The sequence below is a fragment of the Taudactylus pleione genome, unplaced genomic scaffold, assembly GCF_031769625.1.
Source record: "Taudactylus pleione unplaced genomic scaffold, aTauple2 ptg000875l, whole genome shotgun sequence".
NCBI lineage: Eukaryota > Metazoa > Chordata > Amphibia > Anura > Myobatrachidae > Taudactylus > Taudactylus pleione.
Window position 1 is genome coordinate 1,572,120 of NW_028285277.1, and position 18,693 is coordinate 1,590,812.

The 18,693-nt window shown below is 47.8% G+C and overlaps 1 protein-coding gene across 1 annotated transcript in view; it reads left to right on the forward strand.

Moving 5' to 3' along the window:
- Window positions 1-18,693, forward strand: part of ZDHHC13 (zDHHC palmitoyltransferase 13) — a 50,720-nt gene that overhangs the window by 26,381 nt on the left and 5,646 nt on the right. Inside the window, exons 10-16 of the mRNA XM_088458934.1 lie at window positions 2,800-2,900; window positions 4,323-4,447; window positions 4,808-4,870; window positions 6,132-6,225; window positions 7,962-8,045; window positions 8,125-8,282; window positions 8,527-8,627. Coding sequence (XP_088315060.1) covers window positions 2,800-2,900; window positions 4,323-4,447; window positions 4,808-4,870; window positions 6,132-6,225; window positions 7,962-8,045; window positions 8,125-8,282; window positions 8,527-8,627 — 726 coding nt within the window. The remainder of the gene's footprint in view (window positions 1-2,799; window positions 2,901-4,322; window positions 4,448-4,807; window positions 4,871-6,131; window positions 6,226-7,961; window positions 8,046-8,124; window positions 8,283-8,526; window positions 8,628-18,693) is intronic.

The window sequence follows — 18,693 nt, forward strand, 5'->3', positions numbered from 1 at the left end:
CAAAACACTTCAGTATTCCCTCTGCTGCTTTTGTCAGCAGTCACATCATCAATAAATACAAGGGAACCAGTTCCATTGGCAGCCATACATGCCCACGCCATGACACTACCACCACCATGCTTCACTGATGAGGTGGTATGTTTTGGATCATGAGCAGTTCCTTTCCTTCTCTTCCCATCACTCTGGTAGAAGTTGATCTTTGTCTCATCTGTCCATAGGATGTTGTTCCAGAACTGTAATGGCTTTTTTAGATGTTGTTTGGCAAACTCTAATCTGGTCTTCCTGTTTTTGTGGCTCACCAATGGTTTACATCTTGTGGTGAACTCTCTATATTCACTCTTGTGAAGTCTTCTCTTGATTGTTGACTTTGACACATATACACCTACCTCCTGGAGAGTGTTCTTGATTTGGCCAACTGTTGTGAAGGGGTTTTTCTTCACCAGGGAAATAATTCTTCTGTCATCCACCACAGTTGTTTTCTGTGGTCTTCCGGGTCTTTTGGTGTTGCTGAGCTCTCCGGTGCGTTCTTTCTTTTTAAGAATGTTCCAAACAGTTGATTTGGATACACCTAATATTTTTGCTATCTCTGTGATGGGTTTGTTTTGATTTTTCAGCCTAATGATGGCTTCACTGATAGTGACAGCTCTTTGGATCTCATATTGAGAGTCAACAGCAACTGATTCCAAATGCAAATGTCACACCTAGAATCAACTCCAGACCTTTTACCTGCTTAATTGATGATGAAAAAACTAGGGAATAGCCCACACCTGTCCATGAAATAGCTTTTGAGTTGATAGACCCATTACTTTTGGCCCCTTAAAAAGTTGGAGGCACATATAGAAACTGTTGTAATACCCCTTTTACACCAAAATCCCGGGTCCGACCCTGGAATTTGAACACTGGTCAATCCCGGGTCGAACGCGGCTTCAGACCCCGTTTACACTGCAACTTGACCTGGGTTATTTCCGGGTTTGCCCCGTTCACCCTGAACCCGGGTAATCCCTGCTTTCCTCTATAGAAGTCATTAAAAATGGTCTGTTTTAAGGTCTGACAAAGATGGTCACAAAAGGCAACAAAAGAGAGGGGTGGGGACTGATTACAGCATTGCTACAGGCTGCTGTTCTGGCTGTGGCCGGCTGTGTATTAGCCTGTGTATGTGGCTGCTGGTCAGGCTGTGGTGTAGGGTGTAGTTCTGGCTGTGGCAGGCTGTGTATCAGCCTGTGTATGTGGCTGTTGGTCAGGCTGTGGTGCAGGCTGCAGTTCTGGCTGTGGCAGGCTGTGTATCAGCCTGTGTATGTGGCTGTTGGTCAGGCTGTGGTGCAGGCTGCAGTTCTGGCTGTGGCAGGCTGTGTATCAGCCTGTGTATGTGGCTGCTGGTCAGGCTGTGGTGCAGGCTGCAGTTCTGGCTGTGGCAGGCTGTGTATTAGCCTGTGTATGTGGCTGCTGGTCAGGCTGTGGTGTAGGGTGCAGTTCTGGCTGTGGCAGGCTGTGTATCAGCCTGTGTATGTGGCTGCTGGTCAGGCTGTGGTGCAGGGTGCCGTTCTGGCTGTGGCAGGCTGTGTATTAGCCTGCGTTTGTGGCTGTTGGTCAGGCTGTGGTGCAGGTTGCTGTTCTGGCTGTGGCAGGCTGTGTATCAGTCTGTGTTTGTGGCTGCTGGTCAGGCTGTGGTGTAGGGTGTAGTTCTGGCTGTGGCAGGCTGTGTATCAGCCTGTGTATGTGGCTGCTGGTCAGGCTGTGGTGTAGGGTGTAGTTCTGGCTGTGGCAGGCTGTGTATTAGCCTGTGTTTGTGGCTGCTGGTCAGGCTGTGGTGCAGGAGGTTAGGCAGGCAAGCGATGGCTTCATGTGCATCTCTCTGCAGGGCACTGACAAATTACATCATCTGCCAGTGCCCCAGAAGCTCCAATCAACATCTTTCAGAGCTAGCCGGGTCAAATAAGCAGGGTAGCACCCGTTCACACTGCCGCATGACACGGGAACAATCCGTGTTCAACCCTGCTCTCAACCCGAGTAAGATTCCCGGGTAAATCAACCCGGGAAATTTTTCTGGGAGCCGTTCACACAGCGCATCGACCCGGCAATAACCCCGGTTATTCGGTTGGTGTAAAAGGGGTATAATTCCTACACCGTTCACCTGATTTGGATGTAATTACCCTCAAATTAAATCTGAAAGTCTGCAGGTAAAGCTCATCTTGTTTGTTTCATTTCAAAGACATTGTGGTGGTGACTAGAGGCCAAAATATGAAAATTCTGTCAATGTCCCAATATTTATGCACCTGACTGTGTGTATGTATGTATGTGTGTGTATATATATATATATATATATATATATATGTATGTGTGTGTATATATGTATGTGTATATATATATATATATATATATATATATATATATATATATATATATATATATATATATATATATATATATACATATACACACACACACACACACAGTAAAAAGTCTCTCTAAATGATGTCTACAATGAGACGTGGTGGGTACTCGCACAGTCACACTATTAGTATGTGTCGTACAAGCGGGTGCTTCCTGGGTGTGCAGCTGTTTTATAACCTACAGATTGAGTCTTATGTCACACTGCGTTCCCCTTCCAAACTGTGACACTAATGTAAGTCCTTTGTCCTTGCCGGGTTCGGAACTCGGGAGTAACTGCCCTAGAAGAATGAACGTATGATCCTGGCACCAGTGTACGGGAGGGAGGGCTCGGTGTCCGCCAGGGACTGATCAGGGATGTCGTTACTATACTTGTCCTCTGTCACATAGACATGTAATTTCTTTTCCCAGGCGCCTCGTTGGTCCTAGCAGTCAGAAGCACCTGCCCGCCATCATCTTCTTCAGCTCCGTTTTCTGGATGTTCATGACGTGGTTCCTCTGTTTCTTTCCTGATATCCTTCTGATCTGTGTGTAAAATGCGTTTGTGGCCACAATTACACCCATCGTTTAAGATGAGCGTTTGTAAGACACCGGGTGTAATGTATTTACATGTTTGGCGAGGTCTATAATGGTGCCCTGAGCCATCTGTAATGTAATGAAGACACTGTTCTCTGGTACCCCGACCCTAGTCACGTGGATCATCTTAGAACATTCCTTACTGTCTCCATCATCCTCATTGTGGGCACCGTGTCGGGGTCTCCGAATAGAGAACAGCTCCAGGTGCCCCCTAAGGCTGCCTGCGCATGGGCCAGTCCTCAGGCTAATGTCCTCTCCCAGTATGCCTGCCAGCTCCAGGTGCCCCCTAAGGCTGCCTGCACATGGGCCAGTCCTAAGGCTAATGTCCTCTCCCAGTGTGTCTGCCAGCTCCAGGTGCCCCCTAAGGCTGCCTGCACATGGGCCAGTCCTAAGGCTAATGTCCTCTCCCAGTGTGTCTGCCAGCTCCAGGTGCCCCCTAAGGCTGCCTGCACATGGGCCAGTCCTAAAGCTAATGTCCTCTCCCAGTATGCCTGCCAGCTCCAGGTGCCCCCTAAGGCTGCCTGCACATGGGCCAGTCCTAAGGCTAATGTCCTCTCCCAGTGTGTCTGCCAGCTCCAGGTGCCCCCTAAGGCTGCCTGCACATGGGCCAGTCCTAAAGCTAATGTCCTCTCCCAGTGTGTCTGCCAGCTCCAGGTGCCCCCTAAGGCTGCCTGCACATGGGCCAGTCCTCAGGCTAATGTCCTCTCCCGGTGTGTCTGCCAGCTCCAGGTGCCCCCTAAGGCTGCCTGCACATGGGCCAGTCCTAAAGCTAATGTCCTCTCCCGGTGTGTCTGCCAGCTCCAGGTGCTCCCCTAAGGCTGCCTGCACATGGGCCAGTCCTCAGGCTAATGTCCTCTCCCAGTGTGTCTGCCAGCTCCAGGTGCCCCCTAAGGCTGCCTGCACATGGGCCAGTCCTAAGGCTAATGTCCTCTCCCAGTGTGGTTGGCTAAAATGTAGAAGACCCAGCTTTTTGTCTCTCGGCCACTCCCGGATTCAGGCGACTTTACAATCGGGCTGATGGCGACTTTTTCAGTTGGGCTGAGGTCGGTCATCATGTGACATTTCTGTTGTTTCCGCCATGGAATACGCAGAAGTGAGTAACGGGTAGTGACGGCCTCCTGTGAGAATAAGTGTAGCAGACGTACCTGTCACTGTCCTATGCCCGACGTTCTGGGACCTGGAGTCAGTTGTACAATGTGTGATTTATCTCCTGGTTATCAGGTTTATTACAGGCCTCTAGGAATAAAAGGGCGACCTATCTGTCTATAGTGAATTACACACAGTTTTTATAAATATTTCTGTTTTATAATTTAATTATGAATTTGGCCATTTTTCCTTAACGGTTTTGTGTTGCGCACATATGGTGCGAGCGACGGTGCAGGTCCCGTTTGTGGTCAGTGTCTTCCTGGTTTTGTATTATTTCTACAAGACGTGGAGGACGGATCCCGGATACATCAAGTCCTCGGAGGAGGAGAGGAAGCAGGTAACCGCCAGACGTTATTACATTACTATTACTGCATAGTCAGCCAGCTCGGTTAACAAATTGGCCGCCTCCACTGCGTGTAAGTGAAAGACGCGCGTTAGACTATTATTATGGGTACACACTTTATTCCTACAGTATAAGCGACTTGTCACATGACCACTGACCATCTCTATAATCGCGGCAGCGCACACATAGGGGCACAGACTGCGGCATTTGTACTGCTAAGGGGCCCTGTAGGAAAAATATACCATATAAAGATCAAACACATGGTTATCATTTTACCAAAGTTAAAGAAGAATGTAATATATTGTATTTAAATGTAAAGATAATAAGTAGAAATATTTGATTCTTGTTTTTCAGACCATTATCGCACTCGCTGAAGCCGGGTGCCTGGATGTCAGATTGTTCTGTACGTCCTGTCTGGTACGTTTCCCATTTAATTTACTACTATTATTATACTGATAATTACTAACCTAGATAAAATCAGATTATGCCAATGGTTCCCAAACTGTGCGCCGTGGCACCCTGGGGTGCCTCGGGACACTTGCAGGGGTGCCCCAGGTTGGTGGTCTAGCACCAAATCAAATGATTTATGGTCCATATAATGTGAATATGTGGACAAACAGAAGGTTAAACCTGTCCCCACCACATTACTGAACCGAAGGATGACAGGTCGCACAATTTACTGCACTTTACTAAAGTTTTTCTGAATTGCTCAATAACAAGCGTTTGGCGTAGGGGTGCCATGAAAACATCGCTGTTACTCTAGGCGCCATGATTCAAAAAAGTTTGGGAACCTCTGTATTATGCATTAGATGCACTGAAATGTGTATGGAGAAAGCAGAATATGTGTAGATAAAACTGTACTACCAATATTCCTGGGGGGGGGTTTCACAACCACTGCTATAGACAGGCAGGGGGGAGGGGGAGACAGGTGGGAAGCTGCAGTGCTTATTGAGTAATAGTATATATAATCTATGTAATGCTGACAGCTGGTACCGATGTCTGTCCTGTAGATGGGTTCTGTGCCCAACCGCCCACATTATCTCACAGGTATTAAACAGCCAAACACTTGTGAAGGCAATGAGAGCTGAGGTGGTCCCCGGGGGGCATCACACCGAGGGCAGCTGCTGGGTCATTCCTGCTGCCATCTGCCCTGACCTGTGAGGCTGCCACAACAACTCTTGTAGTTACGAGGAACAAAGGACCTGGCTGTGTGCCCAGCAGCATTATGATGCCATATAAAGGTATCTGGCTGCCCTGACGGCAGGAGAGGGAGGAGCTACCATTAATATAAATGGTGAAGAACCGTCATGGCTGCCACCGGCTGGATGCTATAAGAATGGATGGTTTATACTTCAAGTGTCCACTTTCTGCCACAGAAATGCCAGTCACCCCCCCGTGGCAGCTTTCATATTAGTGTCTGTTAATGCTGCCGCCTTTCCCTACAACAGCTACTCCGGTTATTCCACCTCTGTATATATCCAGTGTATCCCCGCGCCCACTTAGATTGTAAGCTCCTTTGGGCAGGGCCAGCTTTTACATTCTGTTTCCTGTGATTAGTGATAAATACCTGAATTGCAGATAATTCCATGTGTCAGGAGACTAGATATTATACCATACCCTGCTCCTGTACAAGCCTCCGATCAGCGGCTCGCTAACGCTTTGTGTAATCTCCTCGCAGGTGAAGAAGCCGCTGAGGTCGATGCACTGTCACGAGTGTAATTGCTGTGTGGCTAAATATGATCAGCACTGTATATGGACAGGACGCTGTATTGGTGAGATTCTATACATTGTATACATGTCACTGTGTAAGGCGATTGTGCACGTTTTATACTCCATCACCATGAGAGCTAGAAAGGTTCAAGCTTGTAGCTAGTGTAACGTCTCGATGTGCTCTGAAATGAAAGCATAGAGCAAATAAACTATTACAGATAGAGAAGAAATCATACGATCATTGTGATGAGCAGAATCCTTGCATTGTAGCCGCCTATTACAGATAGAGAAGAAATCATACGATCATTGTGATGAGCAGAATCCTAGCATTGTAGCCGCCTATTACAGATAGAGAAAAAATCATACGATCATTGTGCTGAGCAGAATCCTGGCATTGTAGCCGCCTATTACAGATAGAGAAGAAATCATACGATCATTGTGATGAGCAGAATCCTAGCATTGTAGCCGCCTATTACAGATAGAGAAAAAATCATACGATCATTGTGATGAGCAGAATCCTAGCATTGTAGCCGCCTATTACAGATAGAGAAAAAATCATACGATCATTGTGATGAGCAGAATCCTAGCATTGTAGCCGCCTATTACAGATAGAGAAAAAATCATACGATTATTGTGATGAGCAGAATCCTGGCATTGTAGCCGCCTATTACAGATAGAGAAAAAATCATACGATCATTGTGATGAGCAGAATCCTAGCATTGTAGCCGCCTATTGCAGATAGAAGCACAGAACACACCCGTGGCCTCTTCCTACAATGGAAGTCGCATATTGTACGTAAAGTAGCTCTGACATGGCCTGGAGGTATCTTCTGGGTCATTATCTTGCTGTTGGATGTACCCATGGCCAGCTAAGCTTGGACCAGTGTGTATTACATGGCGCTGCAAAATGCTGTGGTGACTTTTGGTTCAGAACGCCAGTCATTCTGTGCAAGTCGCCGACTCTGGTTACGGCAAAAGCGCGCCAGACCATTACGCTTCCTCCTCCATGTTTGACATTTGGGTCACCGGGGTTTATATACTAAGCAGAGACTTGTAAACGCTGCCGCTTCCTGGGATGTTTAACCACGAAATATAAAAGGGCAATGCTGGTAATGGGAAAACATGGCGCTGTTACATGTTGGGTTTAAAGCTGCTGCTTGGTAAGTAAACCCCACACACAGAGTAACTATCCTCTCGCCTACTCAACGGCATACATAACCCCTGTGTGATGTGCCAAAGGTTTCACATTTTGATTCATGGGGTCTATAAGACCCTCTCCCAGTCCTCCGTAGCCCCCAGACAGTGCCTCATGGGGTCTATAAGACCCTCTCCCAGTCCTCCGTAGCCCCCAGACAGTGCCTCATGGGGTCTATAAGACCCTCTCCCAGTCCTCCGTAGCCCCCAGACAGTGCCTCATTGCCCGGCAGCCGCTATGTCATTGCTGCAGAACAGCTGTCAGTTCTTATCTCATTACTTCTTCCCTGACCAAAGGGCTTTTGTTGTATATATCTCTGAAATCTACATTATAGAATTGTTACCCCTCACCTATGTAACCATTCCCGGTTATTTACTGAGCTACAATTTGTTACATTTCAATAAAATCTGTGAAAATGGAGAAGTTCTACGATGTCTGATTGCTAGTGTATGTTGTAATGATTGGATATAATATAATTATTGCTGACAGTAATGAAGTGAGAGTGACTCTGTATTGTGGATGCTGTTGTTGGTGCCTTCTGAACCTAGAACCCACTTACATAAGCATTATATAGGCCTGTATACATGTTCTCCTGTGTCCCCAGGTGCCGGGAACCACCATTACTTTGTGCTTTTTCTCTGCGCGCTTTCGTTTATGGGTCATTGGATGATCTACGCTTCCTCTGTGTGTAAGTAGCTCTCAGCAGACGTCGGTGCTGCCCACGTTCTGTGCCCGCTCTGTAATAATCTGTATTTATCCTCCTGCAGTTTGGGCCCTTCAGTGCTCCACGAATGTACAGAAGGACGGCGTTGGAAGTTTTCTGGCAGAGATTATAGCGTGTTCCCCTTGGGTCCTGTATATTTTCCTCCTCGTCTGTTCCCTTACAATCTGGTCTACGCTCATGCTTCTCCTGCAGATCTATCAGGTAACTGAGCCAGTTCCTGCCGCTTCCTCTAGGGGGGAACGTTGCTGCCGCTGGCGTCTCCGAAGGGGCGGCATGGTTGGTACTGGATGAAGTGCCAGTCATTACAACGAAAGTGGTGACCTGCACGTGCGCAGGAAGAGCTTACATCAGGGCTCTTCATGTGATTAGTGATTTATTACAGCCCTGAGGTGACAGCATATATACAGTATCCGCGCAGCTGACCCTAAAATGTGTTCTAACGCAGATCATGTGCCTTGGCCTGACCACTCAAGAAAGATTCAATCTCCAAATGCAGAACCGGTTCACCAAGCACAAGGTGCCACTGCGGAAATCTCCTTCAAGTAAGTGACCGTTACATGTATAACTCTGTACCTCACCCTCATCCCACCTACCACCCATTGTATAATTCTGTACCTCACCCTCATCCCACCCATTGTATAAATCTGTACCTCATCCCACCTACCACCCATGGTATAACTCTGTACCTCACCCTCATCCCACCTACCACCCATTGTATAACTCTGTACCTCACCCTCATCCCACCTACCACCCATTGTATAACTCTGTACCTCACCCTCATCCCACCTACCACCCATTGTATAATTCTGTACCTCACCCTCATCCCACCCATTGTATAAATCTGTACCTCATCCCACCTACCACCCATGGTATAACTCTGTACCTCACCCTCATCCCACCTACTATCCATTATATAACTCTGTACCTCACCCTCATCCCACCCATTTTATAACTCTGTACCTCACCCCCATCCCACCTACTATCCATTGTATAACTCTGTACCTCACCCCCATCCCACCTACTATCCATTGTATAACTCTGTACCTCACCCCCATCCACCCATTATGTAACTCTGTACCTCACCCCCATCCCACCCATTATGTAACTCTGTACCTCACCCCCATCCCACCCATTATGTAACTCTGTACCTCACCCCCATCCCACCTACTATCCATTGTATAACTCTGTACCTCACCCCCATCCCACCCATTATGTAACTCTGTACCTCACCCCCATCCCACCTACTATCCATTGTATAACTCTGTACCTCACCCCCATCCCACCTACTATCCATTGTATAACTCTGTACCTCACCCCCATCCCACCCATTATGTAACTCTGTACCTCACCCCCATCCCACCCATTATGTAACTCTGTACCTCACCCCCATCCCACCTACTATCCATTGTATAACTCTGTACCTCACCCCCATCCCACCTACTATCCATTGTATAACTCTGTATCTCACCCCCATCCCACCTACTATCCATTGTATAACTCTGTACCTCACCCCCATCCCACCTACTATCCATTGTATAACTCTGTACCTCACCCCCATCCCACCTACTATCCATTGTATAACTCTGTACCTCACCCCCATCCCACCTACTATCCATTGTATAACTCTGTACCTCACCCTCATCCCACCTACTATCCATTATATAACTCTGTACCTCACCCTCATCCCACCCATTTTATAACTCTGTACCTCACCCCCATCCCACCTACTATCCATGGTATAACTCTGTACCTCACCCCTATCCCACCTACTATCCATTGTATAACTCTGTATCTCACCCCCATCCCACCTACTATCCATTGTATAACTCTGTACCTCACCCCCATCCCACCCATTATGTAACTCTGTACCTCACCCCCATCCCACCTACTATCCATTGTATAACTCTGTACCTCACCCCCATCCCACCTACTATCCATTGTATAACTCTGTACCTCACCCCCATCCCACCCATTATGTAACTCTGTACCTCACCCCCATCCCACCCATTATGTAACTCTGTACCTCACCCCCATCCCCCACCTACTATCCATTGTATAACTCTGTACCTCACCCCCATCCCACCCATTATGTAACTCTGTACCTCACCCCCATCCCACCTACTATCCATTGTATAACTCTGTACCTCACCCCCATCCCACCCATTATGTAACTCTGTACCTCACCCCCATCCCACCTACTATCCATTGTATAACTCTGTACCTCACCCCCATCCCACCTACTATCCATTGTATAACTCTGTACCTCACCCTCATCCCACCTACCACCCATTGTATAACTCTGTACCTCACCCTCATCCCACCTACTATCCATTGTATAACTCTGTACCTCACCCCTATCCCACCTACTATCCATTGTATAACTCTGTACCTCACCCCTATCCCACCTACTATCCATTGTATAACTCTGTACCTCACCCCCATCCCACCTACTATCCATTGTATAACTCTGTACCTCACCCTCATCCCACCTACTATCCATTGTATAACTCTGTACCTCACCCCCATCCCACCCATTGTGTAACTCTGTACCTCACCCTCATCCCACCCATTATGTATCTCTGTACCTCACCCTCATCCCACCTACTATCCATGGTATAACTCTGTACCTCACCCTCATCCCACCCATTATGTAACTCTGTACCTCACCCTCATCCCACCTACTATCCATGGTATAACTCTGTACCTCACCCTCATCCCACCTACTATCCATTGTATAACTCTGTACCTCACCCCCATCCCACCTACTATCCATTGTATAACTCTGTACCTCACCCCCATCCCACCTACTATCCATTGTATAACTCTGTACCTCACCCCCATCCCACCTACTATCCATTGTATAACTCTGTACCTCACCCCCATCCCACCTACTATCCATTGTATAACTCTGTACCTCACCCTCATCCCACCTACTATCCATTGTATAACTCTGTACCTCACCCCCATCCCACCTACTATCCATTGTATAACTCTGTACCTCACCCCCATCCCACCTACTATCCATTGTATAACTCTGTACCTCACCCTCATCCCACCTACTATCCATTGTATAACTCTGTACCTCACCCCCATCCCACCCATTGTGTAACTCTGTACCTCACCCTCATCCCACCCATTATGTATCTCTGTACCTCACCCTCATCCCACCTACTATCCATGGTATAACTCTGTACCTCACCCTCATCCCACCCATTATGTAACTCTGTACCTCACCCCCATCCCACCTACTATCCATTGTATAACTCTGTACCTCACCCCCATCCCACCCATTATGTATCTCTGTACCTCACCCTCATCCCACCTACTATCCATGGTATAACTCTGTACCTCACCCTCATCCCACCCATTATGTAACTCTGTACCTCACCCTCATCCCACCTACTATCCATGGTATAACTCTGTACCTCACCCTCATCCCACCTACTATCCATTGTATAACTCTGTACCTCACCCCCATCCCACCTACTATCCATTGTATAACTCTGTACCTCACCCCCATCCCACCTACTATCCATTGTATAACTCTGTACCTCACCCCCATCCCACCCATTATGTAACTCTGTACCTCACCCCCATCCCACCCATTATGTAACTCTGTACCTCACCCCCATCCCACCTACTATCCATTGTATAACTCTGTACCTCACCCCCATCCCACCTACTATCCATTGTATAACTCTGTACCTCACCCCCATCCCACCCATTATGTAACTCTGTACCTCACCCCCATCCCACCCATTATGTAACTCTGTACCTCACCCCCATCCCACCTACTATCCATTGTATAACTCTGTACCTCACCCCCATCCCACCTACTATCCATTGTATAACTCTGTACCTCACCCTCATCCCACCTACCACCCATTGTATAACTCTGTACCTCACCCCCATCCCACCTACTATCCATTGTATAACTCTGTACCTCACCCCCATCCCACCTACTATCCATTGTATAACTCTGTACCTCACCCCCATCCCACCTACTATCCATTGTATAACTCTGTACCTCACCCTCATCCCACCTACTATCCATTGTATAACTCTGTACCTCACCCCTATCCCACCTACTATCCATTGTATAACTCTGTATCTCACCCCCATCCCACCTACTATCCATTGTATAACTCTGTACCTCACCCCCATCCCACCTACTATCCATTGTATAACTCTGTACCTCACCCCCATCCCACCCATTGTGTAACTCTGTACCTCACCCCCATCCCACCCATTGTGTAACTCTGTACCTCATCCCACCCATTATGTATCTCTGTACCTCACCCTCATCCCACCTACTATCCATGGTATAACTCTGTACCTCACCCTCATCCCACCCATTATGTAACTCTGTACCTCACCCCCATCCCACCTACTATCCATTGTATAACTCTGTACCTCACCCCCATCCCACCCATTATGTAACTCTGTACCTCACCCCCATCCCACCTACTATCCATTGTATAACTCTGTACCTCACCCCCATCCCACCTACTATCCATTGTATAACTCTGTACCTCACCCTCATCCCACCTACTATCCATTGTATAACTCTGTACCTCACCCCCATCCCACCCATTGTGTAACTCTGTACCTCACCCTCATCCCACCTACTATCCATGGTATAACTCTGTACCTCACCCTCATCCCACCCATTATGTAACTCTGTACCTCACCCTCATCCCACCTACTATCCATGGTATAACTCTGTACCTCACCCTCATCCCACCTATTATGTATATCTGTACCTCACCCTCATCCCACCTACTATCCATTGTATAACTCTGTACCTCACCCCCATCCCACCTACTATCCATTGTATAACTCTGTACCTCACCCTCATCCCACCTACTATCCATTGTATAACTCTGTACCTCACCCCCATCCCACCTACTATCCATTGTATAACTCTGTACCTCACCCCCATCCCACCTACTATCCATTGTATAACTCTGTACCTCACCCTCATCCCACCTACTATCCATTGTATAACTCTGTACCTCACCCCCATCCCACCCATTGTGTAACTCTGTACCTCACCCTCATCCCACCCATTATGTATCTCTGTACCTCACCCTCATCCCACCTACTATCCATGGTATAACTCTGTACCTCACCCTCATCCCACCCATTATGTAACTCTGTACCTCACCCCCATCCCACCTACTATCCATTGTATAACTCTGTACCTCACCCCCATCCCACCCATTATGTATCTCTGTACCTCACCCTCATCCCACCTACTATCCATGGTATAACTCTGTACCTCACCCTCATCCCACCCATTATGTAACTCTGTACCTCACCCTCATCCCACCTACTATCCATGGTATAACTCTGTACCTCACCCTCATCCCACCTACTATCCATTGTATAACTCTGTACCTCACCCCCATCCCACCTACTATCCATTGTATAACTCTGTACCTCACCCCCATCCCACCTACTATCCATTGTATAACTCTGTACCTCACCCCCATCCCACCCATTATGTAACTCTGTACCTCACCCCCATCCCACCTACTATCCATTGTATAACTCTGTACCTCACCCCCATCCCACCTACTATCCATTGTATAACTCTGTACCTCACCCTCATCCCACCTACCACCCATTGTATAACTCTGTACCTCACCCTCATCCCACCTACTATCCATTGTATAACTCTGTACCTCACCCCTATCCCACCTACTATCCATTGTATAACTCTGTATCTCACCCCCATCCCACCTACTATCCATTGTATAACTCTGTACCTCACCCCTATCCCACCTACTATCCATTGTATAACTCTGTACCTCACCCCCATCCCACCTACTATCCATTGTATAACTCTGTACCTCACCCTCATCCCACCTACTATCCATTGTATAACTCTGTACCTCACCCCCATCCCACCCATTGTGTAACTCTGTACCTCACCCTCATCCCACCCATTATGTATCTCTGTACCTCACCCTCATCCCACCTACTATCCATGGTATAACTCTGTACCTCACCCTCATCCCACCCATTATGTAACTCTGTACCTCACCCTCATCCCACCTACTATCCATGGTATAACTCTGTACCTCACCCTCATCCCACCTACTATCCATTGTATAACTCTGTACCTCACCCCCATCCCACCTACTATCCATTGTATAACTCTGTACCTCACCCCCATCCCACCTACTATCCATTGTATAACTCTGTACCTCACCCCCATCCCACCTACTATCCATTGTATAACTCTGTACCTCACCCCCATCCCACCTACTATCCATTGTATAACTCTGTACCTCACCCTCATCCCACCTACTATCCATTGTATAACTCTGTACCTCACCCCCATCCCACCTACTATCCATTGTATAACTCTGTACCTCACCCCCATCCCACCTACTATCCATTGTATAACTCTGTACCTCACCCTCATCCCACCTACTATCCATTGTATAACTCTGTACCTCACCCCCATCCCACCCATTGTGTAACTCTGTACCTCACCCTCATCCCACCCATTATGTATCTCTGTACCTCACCCTCATCCCACCTACTATCCATGGTATAACTCTGTACCTCACCCTCATCCCACCCATTATGTAACTCTGTACCTCACCCCCATCCCACCTACTATCCATTGTATAACTCTGTACCTCACCCCCATCCCACCCATTATGTATCTCTGTACCTCACCCTCATCCCACCTACTATCCATGGTATAACTCTGTACCTCACCCTCATCCCACCCATTATGTAACTCTGTACCTCACCCTCATCCCACCTACTATCCATGGTATAACTCTGTACCTCACCCTCATCCCACCTACTATCCATTGTATAACTCTGTACCTCACCCCCATCCCACCTACTATCCATTGTATAACTCTGTACCTCACCCCCATCCCACCTACTATCCATTGTATAACTCTGTACCTCACCCCCATCCCACCCATTATGTAACTCTGTACCTCACCCCCATCCCACCCATTATGTAACTCTGTACCTCACCCCCATCCCACCTACTATCCATTGTATAACTCTGTACCTCACCCCCATCCCACCTACTATCCATTGTATAACTCTGTACCTCACCCCCATCCCACCCATTATGTAACTCTGTACCTCACCCCCATCCCACCCATTATGTAACTCTGTACCTCACCCCCATCCCACCTACTATCCATTGTATAACTCTGTACCTCACCCCCATCCCACCTACTATCCATTGTATAACTCTGTACCTCACCCTCATCCCACCTACCACCCATTGTATAACTCTGTACCTCACCCCCATCCCACCTACTATCCATTGTATAACTCTGTACCTCACCCCCATCCCACCTACTATCCATTGTATAACTCTGTACCTCACCCCCATCCCACCTACTATCCATTGTATAACTCTGTACCTCACCCTCATCCCACCTACTATCCATTGTATAACTCTGTACCTCACCCCCATCCCACCTACTATCCATTGTATAACTCTGTATCTCACCCCCATCCCACCTACTATCCATTGTATAACTCTGTACCTCACCCCCATCCCACCTACTATCCATTGTATAACTCTGTACCTCACCCTCATCCCACCTACTATCCATTGTATAACTCTGTACCTCACCCCCATCCCACCCATTGTGTAACTCTGTACCTCACCCCCATCCCACCCATTGTGTAACTCTGTACCTCACCCTCATCCCACCCATTATGTATCTCTGTACCTCACCCTCATCCCACCTACTATCCATGGTATAACTCTGTACCTCACCCCCATCCCACCTACTATCCATTGTATAACTCTGTACCTCACCCTCATCCCACCTACCACCCATTGTATAACTCTGTACCTCACCCCCATCCCACCTACTATCCATTGTATAACTCTGTACCTCACCCCCATCCCACCTACTATCCATTGTATAACTCTGTACCTCACCCCCATCCCACCTACTATCCATTGTATAACTCTGTACCTCACCCTCATCCCACCTACTATCCATTGTATAACTCTGTACCTCACCCCCATCCCACCTACTATCCATTGTATAACTCTGTACCTCACCCCCATCCCACCTACTATCCATTGTATAACTCTGTACCTCACCCTCATCCCACCTACTATCCATTGTATAACTCTGTACCTCACCCCCATCCCACCCATTGTGTAACTCTGTACCTCACCCTCATCCCACCCATTATGTATCTCTGTACCTCACCCTCATCCCACCTACTATCCATGGTATAACTCTGTACCTCACCCTCATCCCACCCATTATGTAACTCTGTACCTCACCCCCATCCCACCTACTATCCATTGTATAACTCTGTACCTCACCCCCATCCCACCCATTATGTATCTCTGTACCTCACCCTCATCCCACCTACTATCCATGGTATAACTCTGTACCTCACCCTCATCCCACCCATTATGTAACTCTGTACCTCACCCTCATCCCACCTACTATCCATGGTATAACTCTGTACCTCACCCTCATCCCACCTACTATCCATTGTATAACTCTGTACCTCACCCCCATCCCACCCATTGTGTAACTCTGTACCTCACCCTCATCCCACCCATTATGTATCTCTGTACCTCACCCTCATCCCACCTACTATCCATTGTATAACTCTGTACCTCACCCCCATCCCACCTACTATCCATTGTATAACTCTGTACCTCACCCCCATCCCACCTACTATCCATTGTATAACTCTGTACCTCACCCCCATCCCACCCATTATGTAACTCTGTACCTCACCCCCATCCCACCCATTATGTAACTCTGTACCTCACCCCCATCCCACCTACTATCCATTGTATAACTCTGTACCTCACCCCCATCCCACCTACTATCCATTGTATAACTCTGTACCTCACCCCCATCCCACCCATTATGTAACTCTGTACCTCACCCCCATCCCACCCATTATGTAACTCTGTACCTCACCCCCATCCCACCTACTATCCATTGTATAACTCTGTACCTCACCCCCATCCCACCTACTATCCATTGTATAACTCTGTACCTCACCCTCATCCCACCTACCACCCATTGTATAACTCTGTACCTCACCCCCATCCCACCTACTATCCATTGTATAACTCTGTACCTCACCCCCATCCCACCTACTATCCATTGTATAACTCTGTACCTCACCCCCATCCCACCTACTATCCATTGTATAACTCTGTACCTCACCCTCATCCCACCTACTATCCATTGTATAACTCTGTACCTCACCCCTATCCCACCTACTATCCATTGTATAACTCTGTATCTCACCCCCATCCCACCTACTATCCATTGTATAACTCTGTACCTCACCCCCATCCCACCTACTATCCATTGTATAACTCTGTACCTCACCCTCATCCCACCTACTATCCATTGTATAACTCTGTACCTCACCCCCATCCCACCCATTGTGTAACTCTGTACCTCACCCCCATCCCACCCATTGTGTAACTCTGTACCTCACCCTCATCCCACCCATTATGTATCTCTGTACCTCACCCTCATCCCACCTACTATCCATGGTATAACTCTGTACCTCACCCTCATCCCACCCATTATGTAACTCTGTACCTCACCCCCATCCCACCTACTATCCATTGTATAACTCTGTACCTCACCCCCATCCCACCTACTATCCATTGTATAACTCTGTACCTCACCCCCATCCCACCCATTATGTAACTCTGTACCTCACCCCCATCCCACCTACTATCCATTGTATAACTCTGTACCTCACCCCCATCCCACCTACTATCCATTGTATAACTCTGTACCTCACCCTCATCCCACCTACTATCCATTGTATAACTCTGTACCTCACCCCCATCCCACCCATTGTGTAACTCTGTACCTCACCCTCATCCCACCCATTATGTATCTCTGTACCTCACCCTCATCCCACCTACTATCCATGGTATAACTCTGTACCTCACCCTCATCCCACCCATTATGTAACTCTGTACCTCACCCCCATCCCACCTACTATCCATTGTATAACTCTGTACCTCACCCCCATCCCACCCATTATGTATCTCTGTACCTCACCCTCATCCCACCTACTATCCATGGTATAACTCTGTACCTCACCCTCATCCCACCCATTATGTAACTCTGTACCTCACCCTCATCCCACCTACTATCCATGGTATAACTCTGTACCTCACCCTCATCCCACCTACTATCCATTGTATAACTCTGTACCTCACCCCCATCCCACCTACTATCCATTGTATAACTCTGTACCTCACCCCCATCCCACCTACTATCCATTGTATAACTCTGTACCTCACCCCCATCCCACCTACTATCCATTGTATAACTCTGTACCTCACCCCCATCCCACCCATTATGTAACTCTGTACCTCACCCCCATCCCACCTACTATCCATTGTATAACTCTGTACCTCACCCTCATCCCACCTACCACCCATTGTATAACTCTGTACCTCACCCTCATCCCACCTACTATCCATTGTATAACTCTGTACCTCACCCCTATCCCACCTACTATCCATTGTATAACTCTGTATCTCACCCCCATCCCACCTACTATCCATTGTATAACTCTGTACCTCACCCCTATCCCACCT